The sequence below is a fragment of the Rhodamnia argentea genome, chromosome 3 (genome assembly GCF_020921035.1).
Source record: "Rhodamnia argentea isolate NSW1041297 chromosome 3, ASM2092103v1, whole genome shotgun sequence".
NCBI classification, from domain to species: domain Eukaryota; kingdom Viridiplantae; phylum Streptophyta; class Magnoliopsida; order Myrtales; family Myrtaceae; genus Rhodamnia; species Rhodamnia argentea.
This window is the reverse complement of record NC_063152.1, coordinates 742,787-758,733: the sequence shown is the minus strand read 5'-3', so window position 1 is coordinate 758,733 and position 15,947 is coordinate 742,787. Positions and strand designations below refer to the sequence as shown.

At 37.3% G+C, this 15,947-nt stretch overlaps 2 protein-coding genes across 2 annotated transcripts in view; both read left to right on the top strand.

The window, feature by feature from the left end:
* Positions 1-10,101, top strand: part of LOC115730551 (TMV resistance protein N-like) — a 322,507-nt gene extending 312,406 nt beyond the window's left edge. Inside the window, exon 2 of the mRNA XM_048276391.1 lies at positions 9,205-10,101. Coding sequence (XP_048132348.1) covers positions 9,205-9,880 — 676 coding nt within the window. The 3' untranslated portion in view covers positions 9,881-10,101. The remainder of the gene's footprint in view (positions 1-9,204) is intronic.
* Positions 1-15,947, top strand: part of LOC125314342 — a 396,865-nt gene that overhangs the window by 331,084 nt on the left and 49,834 nt on the right. The gene's annotated exons all lie outside the window — the stretch shown is intronic.

The window sequence follows — 15,947 nt, the reverse complement described above, 5'->3', positions numbered from 1 at the left end:
TATAGTATAATCGGACAAACCCGCGTAATAACGCATTAGGTCATTGTAACCCGCGTAATAACGCATCAGGTTAAATATCCCGCGTTTAACGCCTCATGATAATATAATCAGCACAACCCCGCGTTTAACGCATCGGGGTAAACTAATAATAACCGAGCCCGCGTCATAACGCCTCAGGCAAAAATACGGTCTTATAAAATACGAACCCCGCATCTTAATGCTTCAAGGTAAAATTTCACCTTTCCTCTCAATTATTTCACTTAAGACCGTATACCACAATAATTCCCCGATCGCCCGTCCGATACCACACGATCACTTATATACTCCCGATTGATCAATCATCGCCACGAGATCTTGCTAAATTCCCTGATTAGCAAATCGAGACTATCCATGCTCACCAATTTCCTCTGACGACGGATCGGACACACGATCTTTCTAATTGTCCTCAATTGCCGGATTACAGGATGTCACAAGTGAGGTCCCATTCTCCAACACCTTTGAAGGGAATATCGAATCCACTCGGTGGACCCACCGACAAATCCCCGTGATGGTACGTCCACGCCACGTACGTGTGGGGCTTCCAATGGAGCTCTCCTGTGTCCACCCATACCGTGGTAGCGTGCCTATAATATACCTCATCCTCCCCAACCGGATATTCTGTCACTAACATATCCATATCCTGGGGAATGCCGAATCTCCGAGGTGGGTCATTCATGGTTGAGGCGGAGGGTCCGAAAAAGAGAGCCCATGACGGGGTGAGAATAATTCTCGCTAAGAAAGTCCATAATCCTAGATTAGGGCACTAGTGCCTCCAGACACGTCCTAGGTGAGTAATTTCTCAACAATTCCTCATTCAATAAAAAATTCAACAAATAAATTCCAGAATATTTCATTCTTTCTCCCAAAATTGCCACACCTTTACAAAAATTCCACGTTACTCCCATATCGATGTTCCACACCTCGGACTATAATAAAATATTCCACGTTACTCTGTTGCCCGCGTTTAACGCCTCAGGCTATGATATAAATATTCCACGTTACTCCAATGGCCGCGTTTAACGCATCAGGCTATCATATAAATGGACAGACCCGTGTAATAATGCCTCGGGCCATTACATAGTCCGGACTCGCATAATAACATCTTAGGTCATTATAACCAGCGTAATAACGCCTCGGGTTATTATCCCGCGTTTAACGCCTCGGGATAAAATAATACACGGAACCCCGCGTTTAATGCCTCGGGGCAGAATAATAATAATAGAGTCCGCGTCATAATGTCTCGTGCAAAATATGGTCTTATAAATACGAACCCCGTGTCATAACGTCTCGGGGCAAAATTCCGCACTTCCGCTCGATTTATTGCTCATCAAGACCATATAATAACAACAATTCCTCGATTGCTCGTCCAATACCACCCAATCACACAAAACCTTCCGATCGATCAATCTTCACCACACGATCTCGCTAAACTTCCCGATTAGTAGATCAAGACCACACGATCTTTCCAATTTTTCTCCAAATAAAGATCGGGACCACACGATCTTTCAGATTTTCATCAACTGCTCAATCGAGACCACTCGATTAAATTGTATTGAGTAAATACTCGATCGGAACCACGTGATTCACTCACATTGAATAAATATTAAATCGGGACCACCCGATTAAATCATACTCAAGCCGTCGGCCAATCAGGCCGCACGATTAATTTATGCTACCACAAAAATTAATCTACGCGACACGATTTTAATTATGCTAACGTAGCAATTAATAATCACTGTACGAACAAAATTTCGCTAACGTACAATTAATACGTACCATATCATTAAACTATAATAACGTGGCAATTAATCGGAATCGGGCAATTAATCGGAACCATACAATTAAAATACTCTGACGTGCATTTAATTTCCACCACATTATTAATCTACATAAAGCGGCATTTAATCATAACCGTCCGATCAATCTTCCTAAGCAAGATTCAATCTAGGCCGTTCAAATAAAACATGATAAAGCTAGATTTAAACCTAACCATCCAATATCAATCATGCATTACTATTCCCTCAAGAACACAAACTTTCTCTCTCCTCCTCCCCTCATTTTCGGCCAAAGCATATTCTTGAGCAAATCCCACAAATTTTTCATCAAAACTACTCAATCTAATGTCCATTAGCAACCTAGATACCTAATCCAAAATTAGAAACCAACTTACCAAAAATCTAGCAAATTTTTCCAATGAAAAGTCAAGAGAAAATTTGACCCCGAACGGCGGCTCCGGCGATTCCTCTCGGTTGGCTTCAACCCACGTTACTCCGGTGGTTTCGGACTGTTCACGGTGGTGGTTGTACTCCGACGGTTCAAGGCGAAATCGGGGGTAGCTTGAGAAATTTTCGGTGAGGGAGGAGCAACAATGGAGGTTTGGCCAAGTGAGAGAAAAGTGAGGTAGAGAGAGAGTGTGTGTGTTCTTGAATTTATGGAGAAGAAGACCAAAAATTTTATTAATAAAGGTTAGGATAATTTTGGGATAGATATTTTGGGTCTTGAATGCAAAAAGGGCAAGATGGTAATTTCTCCATCAAAGACTAGTCAAATTTCGGCCAAGGGGGTGATTGGACCGAAATGCCCTTGAGCTAAAGTGAAAAATTGGATATTTTCCAAGGGTAAATGAGTCTTTTCCCATTTTCTGTCCAAATTTTATTTTTCCTAAACCCTTTGGGGCGAACCGCGATGTAATCGTACTACGATGAGGAAACATCCAAAATTTAATTATTGGAACCCTTGAAGATTCGACGTCAAATTCTCAAGCTCGATTCGCAATCAATCTCGATCAATTGAAATTTCGGTGTATCTCAAACTAACGGGGCGGCTTTTAGGAGTTACGTGTATTGACCTGTGATTAATATCACGTTTAAGAATTTCTCGAGCCATGGCGACTTTGGTTGTCATTCAATTGCGAGGCTCAATCACTAGTCCCGATGGACACAATCGTTAGAAAATAATTTTGGGACGTTCGGAACCCATACGAGGTCATACGGAATCACCCGTGATCCAAGCGTAGGGTATTACCCAAATCGTTCCTTAATCATTCTAGAATCGGCCTATATTGGTCCAAAATATTCCCTCGACAATTTTCATGGCCAAAGAGTCGATCCAGGATCAAGTTCTTAGGTCTACGTACTTGATTTTCCTAGTTAGCCATTCTCATTTGGTTAGTATGCTCAAAATGGACAATTTCTGAGTGAGATTAGACTGAAATACATTAATGAGACCTTTCATTTATTCAAAGTTTCGAAAGCGAGTTGGAATACAGGATGTTACAGACCCAAGCAAGGGCAACCCAAGACTAGCCTCTCCTAGGCCAAATGATGGTGACCCCCGTTTGAGGCCGATGACCTTCACTAGCTATCGACAATGCTCGTGATGGCTGGTGGAGGAAAAGAGAGAAAAAATCAAAAAAGAAAAAGAAAAGGCAAAGATAAAAGAAGAAAAAAATTCAAAGAGTTAAAACAATTTATAAAAGTTGTCCACATCGGTGATTTCCAAGCAAAATTGGTTAGGACTAAATTGAAAAATTCTTAAAAAATTTAGGACTAAATTGGCAAATCATCAAAATGTTTAGGACTAAATTGGCACATTAAAAGATCGATAACGAAATTGATAAATCGTCAAAAGGTTTAGGACTCGTTTGGCACAATTAAAAGGTTCGGGATCGAGTTGGCCGTCGTACAATAAGTTTAGAATTTTTTGGATAATTTTTTCGCTAAAAATCTGACTCATTTTCACCATTACGATCATCTTTCCTTGTTTTTTTCTTATATCTTTTTGATGAATCTGATTCATCACGGGCGATTTGGACATACGCATTAGATGAGGTGGGTCTCATGCGAGATCAATCCTTTCAACCATTGAGATTTAGCAGTTCGAGTTTATACAAGTGGTATTACAACCGTTGAATTCTCGAAAAGCCTAATCGGAAGAGTTAAGAAGTAGTGGTGGTTATCTACCTTGAAAATATTATTGGGTGCATTTAGTGCATAAACTAAATTGAATTTGACCCCTTAAAAATAGAGAAAAGTACACTAGAAGTGTCATAACTTTTGTACGGCGTTCACTTGAGTGCCATAACTTTCAAAACGTTCACTTAAGTGCCATAACTTTTAAAAATCGTTCACTTGAGTGCCATGCTGACGTGGCGATCGGAAAAGTTACTGTAGACGCTGGGAAAGTTACTGTAGCACGCCGGAAAAGTTACTGTAGATGCCGGAAAGATGATGTGGCACGCCGAAAAGCCGACGTGGCACGCCGGAAAAGTTACTGTAGCACTCAAGTGAACGATTTTTGAAAGTTATGGCACTTAAGTGGACATTTTAAAAGTTATGGCACTCAAGTGAACGCCGTACACAAGTTATAGCACTTCTAGTGTACTTTTCCCTTAAAAACAGTAGCCTCTATTCGAATATCTGCAACTATTATGATTCAGATTTTGTTTACTTATTTGGCCGCTTCTTTCTCACCAAGAGCTCAAGTTTACCGACAATTGTGTCCATGATCCAACACATTTTGTTAGTGGAATATATCTCAAAATTATAAGTAAAATGGCACCATTAATGCACTAATAGGGAGATGGTTACTTTAGGTGCTCTCTAAAGCACCCCATGATTTTCCATTCAACCAGTCTGATTCATCATAATTTTTTTCTTTAGAGGAAGCTCGAAATAATCATGGCAATTGAATGAATATTTAGGTGGCTGATCGAATGATGCTTTGAAAGCATCTAACGTTTTCTTACAAAAAACAAAATATATCGTGGATGATGTTGTTGCTGACTCATTTATTTAATAAATTGGTTAAACAACTTATCCATCTTTAAAATAACAATAGATGTCGCTTTATGTAACCCTAATTCATTTTCTTACCCATTACATTTCTATGATTGGGAATGAAAAATGTAAATATAAATGGAAGTAAAAACTACAGATTTTCAACAGTGTTGATCCTTTTTTTTTTTACCAATTTCTATTCACAATACTTTTGTTATTTGGAAATCCATTTCTGAACGATTTATGTGATAAAGAAAATGGAAACTATTTACAGACCACATATAGAGACAATTCTAACGAGACTTTTTTTTTAAACCATTAGATAGATTTCCTCATATCATATACTTTTAATATACACAAAGCCTAAAACTTCACAAGATTTAAACACCAATTTTTCGCTCAACAATATACAAACTGGGAAAAGGTAATGTTTCCTTTTATAAGACTGCTAATCACTCAGAAACATCAATATGTGAAAGAAAAAATCTACAGCAAAGAGTATGACAACTATAATACACAAGGATGATGTTTAAATGATCTCTGAGGAATTTGATGTAATGGTGAATTTTCTATATTTTGATTATAAGAAGAATTTATTATTATTTGAAATTTTGAAATATAATTTTTACATTGTAATTTTCAATGTATAATCTAGACAATTTTGAAATGATTCAATAAAATGTCTGCATGTAGAAATTAACACATAAATTTGCCTAAGTTATCCTTCCAATATTTTTTTTTCTAAATAGTTACTCCAACGATTTGCTCAAAATTAGTGGAGCGTTAACATTTTTTTGTCAATTTCGAAAAAGAACCGAAATTAATCCTTCAATTCCTGTGCATAGCACAGATTTCTTAGGTAACATAAAATGATGTTGGGGTACGAAGACCGGGTTTATGTAAAGACTTTATGCCCGGGGAATGAAGTGGGCAATGGTAATGTCATAGTCAGGTGGCCCATGTAGATAAAGACGGAGGAACGAACAGAAAAGTTGGGTTCTTTAAATAACACAAAAATTTAAAAACTCTGCCATTAAGCATGAAGATGTTAGTTTTCCTTTCCTTTTTGGTAGGCCGGCAGCTAAGTGCCCATTATGAGTTTATAATTCTATTTTATGGAAATATTTTACCATATGTATCATACCCTAAGTTCATAGTTGTATTATAGAGAATGGTCGGCTGTCCTATAAAGAACAAAGCCTTTAATGAAAACCAACCATTCATAAAAATTTAGCATCACATGAATAATTCATCAAGTAAAACTTGTATTCACAAAACTTAAAAACATCACAGCTTAGCAAGGGACAATTATCACTATTTGATTGACATCAAGTCACGAATAATGCAACTGTATAACTAAGTATTGACTATGTGCAACAGGATGTTTTATAGACCTCTAAGGTAGTTTTGATTATAAAAAGTAATAATTATGAAAGATGGTCAGAACTATCATATACTCAAATTATGCATACAATTATATATCTTATGAGTATTGCATCAAAGTATTTTAGCAATACCATTTTTTAACGAATCATAAGAAAAAAAAATGTTCTATGATTTGGTTAAATCGTATCCCAAAAGGACACAATCATGGCGAAATGGACTGAGCAATTGACCCAATTGTTTGTAAGTTTGATAGTTGATGAGGTTAAAAGGAAATCGACCACCTGTACCTATAACAAAGTAGGATGGAATAATATTCAGAGCGAATTCAATAAATAAACAGGAGCAGAAATTTGCATTTAACTTTTCTCGAATAACATGCATATTAGGTTAGGATCTATAATTTTTCATAGAAGATTTTATCCTAACTATGCTCAAGTAGAAATTTTCAATTGTTACCAAACGAATTTATATTTCAGAAGCAGAAATTTTATCCTATTATCAAACGTATTTCTCTCTTTGATTAGAAATCTATTTCTAGAGCGAAAGTACAAAAATCAACTTATAGCAAGAAATTAATTGTTAAAGCAAAAGTGTTGCCATGAGTGCCCTTAAACATCGTGTTTTTCTAAAGTTCTATAATTATTAATAGGTCTATTTATTTATTTTTTGGCTGGTACAATCCGAATAGTTCTACTATTATTAATAGTACACTTGATTGCGATATTTCTAGTAATTATATGTCTCTTGAGTGGGTCGTGAGGTAGATTATTATATAGCAAGGGAAAAACAACTTCACAGACGTTGGGGATGAAATTTCGAGGAAGCCAGAGAAGTTGCTTTTTACCAGCCCGTGACCTACTTTTGTCGGCCACGGAGAAGTTTGTGTCGCTCTGACAGTCCGCATAACGCGGTGGTCCCCGGTCTTCAGTGTAAAAAGTCAATGTGTTCACACCTTTAGATGTCTCCGTCCATCCTAAAACAACCCCATTTTCCAAAGTAGTAAAAAAAATTAAGCATCTCTGTCCCTTAGTACAAGAATATATCAATAAGAAGATCAAGTGATGAACGAGCTGCTTGAAAACACTGTCTGAAATCTTAAGCTCGCTGTCGTTTCTGATTGTTGTACTCCATCATACCAATGGCTTTTTCATCGAAATTCACAGGGCCTTACGATGTCTTCTTGAGTTTCAAACGAGAGATGCGTAATAACTTCGTCAGCCATCTTTACAACGTACTAGTCCAGAATGAAACATGCACTTTTTGTTTCCTTGAACATTTATTACAATGGCCGTTAATGTAAATGTAAGAACGCTTTGGAAGAAAATAAATGTACCATGATTTTTTAGATGTAATAACACTGTAAATACTTGAATTTCGTCTATTTGTCTCAACCTTTCTTTGTTTAATTTTTTATTCAGTTGAGTATCCGAACTTCCAAAATATAGCTCAATGTGGCCTTTCGCTAAATATTGTGCAGAAATATTGCCATGTGCGCCCTTAAGCACCGTGTTCTTCCAAAGTTCTACAATTATTAATGGATCAATTTTATTTTTTTTTGCCGGTACGCTTGATTGTGCAGAAAGACTGAAGGACAGTCCAAATAGTTTTACAATTATTAAGACACTTGAATGGGATATTTCTAGTAATTATATGTCTCGTGAGTGGGTCATGTGGTAGATTATTATATAGCAAGGGAAAAACAACTTCTCAGAGGTTGGGGATGAAATTTCGAGGAAGTTGTTTCTTATCAGCCCACGACCTACTTTTGTCGGCCACGCGGTCTTCAGCGTCAAAAGTCTCTGTGTTCACACCTTTAGATGTCTCGGTCGATCCTTAAACAACCCCATTTTCAAAAGTATTAAAAGAAATTATGCATCTTTGTCCTCTAGTATAAGAATAAATCAACAAGAAGATCAAGTGGTGAACGAGATACCTTAAAACACTGTATCAAATCTTAATCTCAGAGTCATTTCTGATTGTTGTACTCCATCATACCAATGGCTTCTTCATCGAAATCCACAGGACCTTATGATGTCTTCTTGAGTTTCAGAGGGGAGGTGCGCAATAACTTTGTCAGCCATCTCTACAATGCGTTAGTCCAGAATGGAATACGCACTTTTCGAGATAACGAGGAATTGAAGAAGGGGGAGAATATATTGATGCTCTTGAAGGCCATCAAAGAATCGTGTATCGCAATCATCGTTTTCTCTGAGAATTATGCTTCCTCACAGTGGTGCTTGGAAGAGGTGACAAAGATTATGGACTGCAATGAGCAAGGGGTCCTCACTGTTCGACCAGTGTTTTATAAAGTAGACCCAAAAGAAGTGAGAGGGGGGAGAGCGAGTTATGCACAAGGCCTGGCTAAGCATGAGTCTCAGCATTCAGCGAAAATGGAGAGATGGAAGAAAGCTCTTTCGGACGCTGGTAACTTGATTGGGTGGACTTTGAATGATGGGTAAGCATAGGGGTTTCCATATTTTGTATTGAAACTAAACTTTTTTTACAAGGATGGATATTGCATATAAAAATAATCATAAAAGTTAGTAATTTCATATAAAAGTTAGGAAAAACAAACGAAATTTGGCATAAGAGAGTTCGCAATGTTTCATAGAGGATTAATTAAAGTGTGCAGACTATGTAAAACAACAACATCGTGCTTTCGGCGAATCTAATAGTTTCGGAATCAAAATCTTAACCACCATTCAAAGTCCTACATGACTATATTTTTACTAAAGTTAGAAATAAATCACATATGACAGTCAAAAAGAAAAATAAGTGAATCGTCATGTCTAAAGCAAAAGAACACAAATCACTTAGGTAGATAGATACATGTTTTGATTGTTGTGGACCTCTCGGAGTTCAAATTTGGCTCGGTGAGAATACATTTTCTTTTGGTTATAATTATCCGAAAATGAGATGCATTGCTTTGCCATTGTTGGCTGGTGATTGCTCATTATTTGCTTATTCCAATTGCTAAAACTTCTTTTTCCGTTTTTGCCAGAGATGATGAGTCAAAGGTCATACAAGAAATTGTGAAGGATATCTTAACTCGCCTAAGCCAAACACCTTTTGTTGTTGCCGAGCATCCGGTTGGGATAGAGTCCCGAGTGGCTGAAGTGAAATCAATGTTGAACCTTGAATCTAAGGATGATGTTCTCATGGTGGGATTATGGGGACAGGGAGGCATCGGAAAGACAACTTTAGGGAGAGCCCTTTTTAATGATATTTCCAAACAATTTGACGGTTCAAGTTTTCTAGCAAATGTTCGAGAAAAGTCAAAGGATGGCATGGATTTAGTTGCTTTGCAAGAACAATTACTCAATGATATATTGTTCCCGCCAACAAGATTAGTGGTGTCCGATGTTGCTAGAGGTAAAAGTTTAATACCACTTAGACTCCGTGACAAAAGAGTTCTTGTCATCCTTGATGATGTGGACGATGTGGAGCAGTTATGTGCTTTAGCAGGAAAAACCAAATGGTTTGGTAGTGGGAGTAGGATTCTCATTACTACAAGAGACAGGCATATGCTGACTCCTACGATAGATCGAGATCGTGTGTATGTGCATGAAGTTAAAGCACTGGAGGATGGTGAAGCTCGTGCATTGCTTAGTAAGCATGCTTTTCTGACATACGAAAAATTAGAAAGCGAGGACAAATCTCTTTGGATGGTTTTCTGAATCATGCTAAAGGCCTACCTTTAGCACTTGAGGTGTTGGTTTCCTTATTATGTGGTACAACAGAAGATGTGTGGGAAAGTATACTAAAGAGACTTTCCACGACTCCTAACGAAAAAATTAATAATGTGCTCAAAGTCAGTTATGATGGACTAGAGAAAAATGAGCGAGAGATCTTTCTCCATGTTGCATGCTTCTTTAAGGGGCGAGCAAGAGAGTATACAGAGAGAGTTCTTGATAGTTGTGATCTTCACACAGCTGTAGGATTTGATACTCTTATTAAGAGGTCCTTGATAAGAATTGAGCATGGAAACCTACAAATGCATGACTTGATTCAATCGATGGGTAGGCATATGGTGGAGCAAGAATTTGATGATCCCGGGAGACGCAGTAGACTCTGGCTATATGAGGATGTTCTTGAAGTTCTATCACGCGACATGGTAAGACATGCAAATACTATCGAATCTCTGCTTCTTATCTTTGACTTTGATTACTAAATATACATTACCTAAATATTCTTGTATGTACAGGGAGATTGTGCTGTAAAAGCCATAGTGTTGGAGCTACCTAAGCTGATGGAGATATGTATTGGTCCTGCTGCTTTTACAAAAATGAGAAATTTGAGATTGCTTATCATGTGCAATGTTTCTTTCCAAGGTCCTATACGTCTTCCTAACCAGCTAAGATGGTTGGGATGGGCTGAATGTAGTCCCTGTATTCCAGAATTTTCCTCTAGTCCAAATAAATTAGTGGTACTTGATATCCGCGGAGGCAGAATGGAAGGAGAGCCAAAACTATTTGAGATGCCAGGAGAGCCAAGACAATTTGAGGTAAGCATTTTACCTTCATTGACCTTTTTATTATCTACCTCATTTGTGCATGTACGCTAGTACCCAGAAGGAAGTGGTGTTCCTCTGTTTTAGAAACCATTTCTCTATTTTCTTCTAAACGACTGTAACCACTTGCGTAAGATATGTCCTTAAGTGCAGCAAAATTGGCATTTGAAAAATTAAGCGAACCACCATATGGAACTATTTAATGGAAACATTCTGTTGATAAGATGTACAATACAAGTAGATGTTTTCAATTTATGAGAGAAGTGAAAGGTGTTTCGAGATTTGAAGGTCTTTTTTTTTTCACAATGAAATTCGGATTTTTAACATAGAAATACGTGAGAGAGATCAAAATAGCATAAAACGATAGATTGAGATCCCTTAGAAGTGGGAGATCATCTTTACTTTATGTAATACTATCGATGAAATCAAACCCTTTCAAAACCTAGTAGCCTTACCTAATACTCGTACGTAGACACAGGGATTTGTCCTGCGTCAAATAGAATTAGCTCAGAGGAAGGTTTGAATGCATCGCGCTGTAAAACAAACATTATTCATTCCTTAAATCAGTTCTTAATTGTAAGTAGATGTAATAAAAAGAATTCTAGAAACTTTGCCAATAAGGCATGTATCGCGTACAACTAATTTGCTTTAAGTGATCCAGTATAGGCATGACACTAATTTCTTAATAGAAAGTCAGAGTCAGATTTTGAATTATATATATGTAATTTATATTTTCTTTTGAATGTTTTTCAAGGTTGGCTTAATTCTCTTTGGTGACTTCAAAGATAAATTTTGTCAATTTATCCGAAGTTTAATTGCGAGAGAATCAATATCCTTGACATTCATCAAATACATATAGTTCAAACCAGAGCTGATAGGGTGTTCACTTCGGTTCTCACGATGCATCACTTCACTTTACTTCTTTAATTGCTACACGGTATGACACTTGGCATAATTCTGTCATGAGAATCCCCATTCTCGCCATGTGGCATTTCACTATGATTGCCATGTGGCATAGTTTTGTCATGTGATTGGCATTAGCAAGCTCATCATGTGACACGTCATTTTTCTTTGTGATCACTACATGACATGACCGGGGAGAAAGTTTTATCCCAAATCATTTTCCTCTACTAACGAAGGATATATTTTGGTCTTTGAATTTTTTGTGAGACGAAAATAAGTTTGGATAAATGCGTGTATGTATTTGAGATTTTTAATGGTATTTAACCTTAATTTTTTTAATGATTGTCTAAAAAAAATGAGTTTGTGATTATTTTTATATTATGTAGCCATATATTATTCAGTTCTTTCAAATAATATCTAAAATGTATATTGATAGGAACTATCTTTGATTAAGTGATTTGTTTAAATGATCTTAAAAACTAAATTGCTGATTAAAGGTCGCTCGTGAGTGTGCCAAGCCACAAGCTTTACCCATGTGTATAGATTTGTAATTACTGGTCAAGTTTCTAAGTGTTCAGTAATTTCTCAATACAATATGTATAATATATATATATATATATATATATACATTCCCACAAAATTAATCTATAGTAACTTGGAGTGAAAAATTAATTAAAGTGTTAACACATTTCTCCAGAAACCGGAATAGTAGGTTCCAAGTTTCCTGGGCTAAATATGAAAATCCTTAAAAGCGGCCGCAGCATTAGACAAACATTCTTGTTTTCCCTTTCAAAATGTTTATCGAAGTTGGTTTCTCTGTTTTTGCAGGACTTCCAAAATCTGAAGCACATTAGTTTCTGTCTATGCAACTCTCTAGTTTGTACCCCCGACCTCTTGGGTATTCCGAATCTCGAGGAATTGGAATTCCAGCTTTGCTCCAACTTGGTAGAAGCACACAAGTCAATTGCATATCATGACAAGTTACGGGTGTTGAAAATACATAAGTGCTTTAAACTTAGTGTTTTTCCGATGCTCAAGTCAAAAAGTCTCCGAGTTCTCAGTCTTGCAGATTGCGAAAAATTTGAAAGGTTCCACGATATTCCACAGGAACTCGAAGGCCTGAAAGAGCTTAATTTAGATGGGACTGCTATTAAAGAACTTCCTCCGTCAATAGAACATCTTGTCTCATTGCAGAGAATGAGCATATGTCGTTGCATGAACCTGAAGAGTCTTCCGTCTAGCATTTACAAGTTACAAAACCTTGAAGAGTTGAAAATTTGCTATTGCCCAAGGTTAGTCAAGTTCCCAAAGTATGAGGATTTAGCTGATCCGCACATAAAGACCGGACTTTCAAATTTACGCTCGTTAGATTTTAGTCAAGGTTGCTTATCCGAAGTAGAGTTTCTTGAGAATCTTTCCTGTTGTCCCCTCTTAAGAGAGTTAGATCTGTATGAGAATGATATTACTAGCCTTCCTACATCATTGCACAAGCGTGATCATTTGTCCGTATTGAGGGTTTCACGTTGCCATCGATTACGAGAGATTCCCGAGCTCCCACCCTCTTTGAATTGTTTTCAGGCGATGGATTGCAACCTGGAGAAAAGTGGACATTTGACTTCTTTTGATAATTTTGTCCGTGGAGGGTTGGCCCTGCCTGCTATTTCCTCACTTGGCCAGGTTAGAGACTCTCTCTCTCTAACGCACATCAATGTGTAGTATATGTTGGATCCAATATGTAGTGGATGGAGCTTGAAAACTTAAGAAAATGCATGAGTTGAAGGCTTAAGAAAGGCAAACAAATATTAACGGATTCTGCCCTCATCATGCATGTAATGGAGGTGTTTACAGTACTTTTATAGTAATGATTTATATCACATGGGACTTGTATATTAATGCAAGCAAGGGTCTTTAGATCTCTACTGATTTATAGAGCTATAGGAAGTGGAGTTCACTAGGATTACTTATTAAACTCAAATTGAATTCTTCTGTTTGGGTACTTCCTAATAGCTTATCTTTATAACAGGAGAGTCCTTATTACAATATTCTAATGCCTGGAGTAGAGATGCCGGAGTGGGTGCTCCCTTTTGAAGGGGATTCAATCTCTTTCATGGCTTCAGAGGATTTGTATCGCAAGTTTCTTGGATTGGTTCTCTGTTTTGTTTTCTGTGGAGACTATTTTGATGAAGGGGATGCTATGTTGGAGATTGAGCCACATGTTAACGGCAAAAGACTGCGTACTCTTCGAAAAAGTTTCGTCTATTTGTTCTCGGATCATATCTATCTCGAGTCTACCATGCCATTTAATCTGTTTGGAGAAGTCGATTTTGGTCAAATTGAGGGGAGTTATGTACAATTTAGCCTTAGAGTAAACAATGACGATGTGACAAAGCAGGGATTTCGAATAATATGCAAGCCACTGGAGGACGATTTAAAGATTGAGATTCGGGAGAATCAGCTAATGGATGTGGCATTACTAAAGGAGGTTGATCTTGAAACAACATATTCAAAAGTCAAGATCTCAGAATCAACAGATTTAGAAACAGAGAGTTCACTTGCGCACAAAGATTATTCGAGCGAAGCAGATCCTCAGGAAGACCTGCAAGATTGTCAAATGAGTACTGAGGAACATAGTCAAATAGTAGTACCAAAGAGAAATCAAGAGCTTATTCTCACTCGAGGCATGCGAACCAAGACCACGTGGACTTCTAATTCTATTGGCAGAGATGAGTCTGGTGGTGTTGGGTTGCAGCTTTTGTTGTCAGAATGATCAGGGAAACTTGCCAAGGAAGCAATTCGTAGGTAAGTGAACTCGGCTGATCTTGATTTAAGTGCCTTCTTTCTCCTCCTTCTTCTCGTTTTATTTTCTCAAACATGTTATTACTCACTTTTACCCATATATGTCCATTGAGTTATTTTATTTGTCCATTTAAACTTTGCCAGCTAGCACGATGCAAACATGGAAATTGGTCTCCGTGAGTATATCCTATATTCGTTTCAAAAAATATTCTCAATGCAATTTCAATTCCAGTGCATCTACTTTTATTGGTACTTTGTTTCACGTAGATTAACCCTCAATCCAACCCTCTTTGGTGTATTTTGTACTCAATAATGAAACTACAGAGCAATCTCCATCATTCTTCCTTCACTCAACTATCACTGTAAATGGATTCGAACACACGACTCACGAAATTTGTCAAGAGTCTTGATATATAGTTGCCCCTTATGTCATTTTCTCCAAACTCGAAACCTATTAATGTTGAATTCTTCTGGAAACAAAATGAGCATATCAAAACTGATATTCGCCTTTGTCAGGAGTATCCTTTTAATCGTTATGCAAATATGACATATGTTTGAGGTGTCTAGGAAATGTGGATGTGCAGTATGTACTTATCATACATATGTGCAGCGGGTGATAGGCTTGCGAGGAGAATTGAATTTTGATAAACTTCGATAACTGGGATGGGGCTCAATCTCTATGTTACATGAGGCGCTCGGAGAGGTAAAACCATGGAGGAATGTAGAAGATGTAGTGAGCTGGCAAGCCACCAGGAATGGTCGCTTGACTTTTGGCAACTAGGGACAATTTAAAAACCAAATTTACTTGGGAGTGTGAGAGTAATGTGAACATCGGTTGTGCCCATGGATAACAGGTTAGGTGGTTATTTCCTTTCGCCCCGTGAACTACACTGTGGATATGAAAAAGAAATAGAGACAAAAGCACAAGATGCTGATTGTCGATTCTGAATTCTGAGACCTTTGCAGCAGTTTAGGATTCTCTTTTTATCCTTATGGGCCATAGCTTTTATGAAGGAAAATGACCGAGAAGCTAAAACTCCTGGATGCATCTTGAATGTTTGAGTGAAACCTGATTAATGTAGATTCTCAAATTAGTTGCTGTTCTTACTTTAGTGTTGTTAAAGCCATTTTAGTTTGAGTGTTGGTGGGATTTGCATTAATAATCACTACTTGGCAGTTTGATTTCACATTGTATGTTACTTATATTATACCTTGATCGAACATTTGTGTGATTGTTGAGGAAGGGCATCTTATTGCGGCAGGAAAAAACAGGACTAATGTGACACAAATGTACGTCTATCACTGCTTCTCCACCCCTTGCTATAAATTTTGGCCAACAGCACTTTGCTGTTGTCCTAAATTGATACCCTCACATTATCAACTCGTAGTTATTGTTGATCTTTTTTGCGGTTCTGCCTTAAAATATTTCTTTAATGTATGATAAAGTAGTATATCTGAACAATACTATGTTTTTTTTATGTATCTATAATGTTAAAAAGTGGAATTTTTTATGCATTATCAGGCTGGAAATGGTT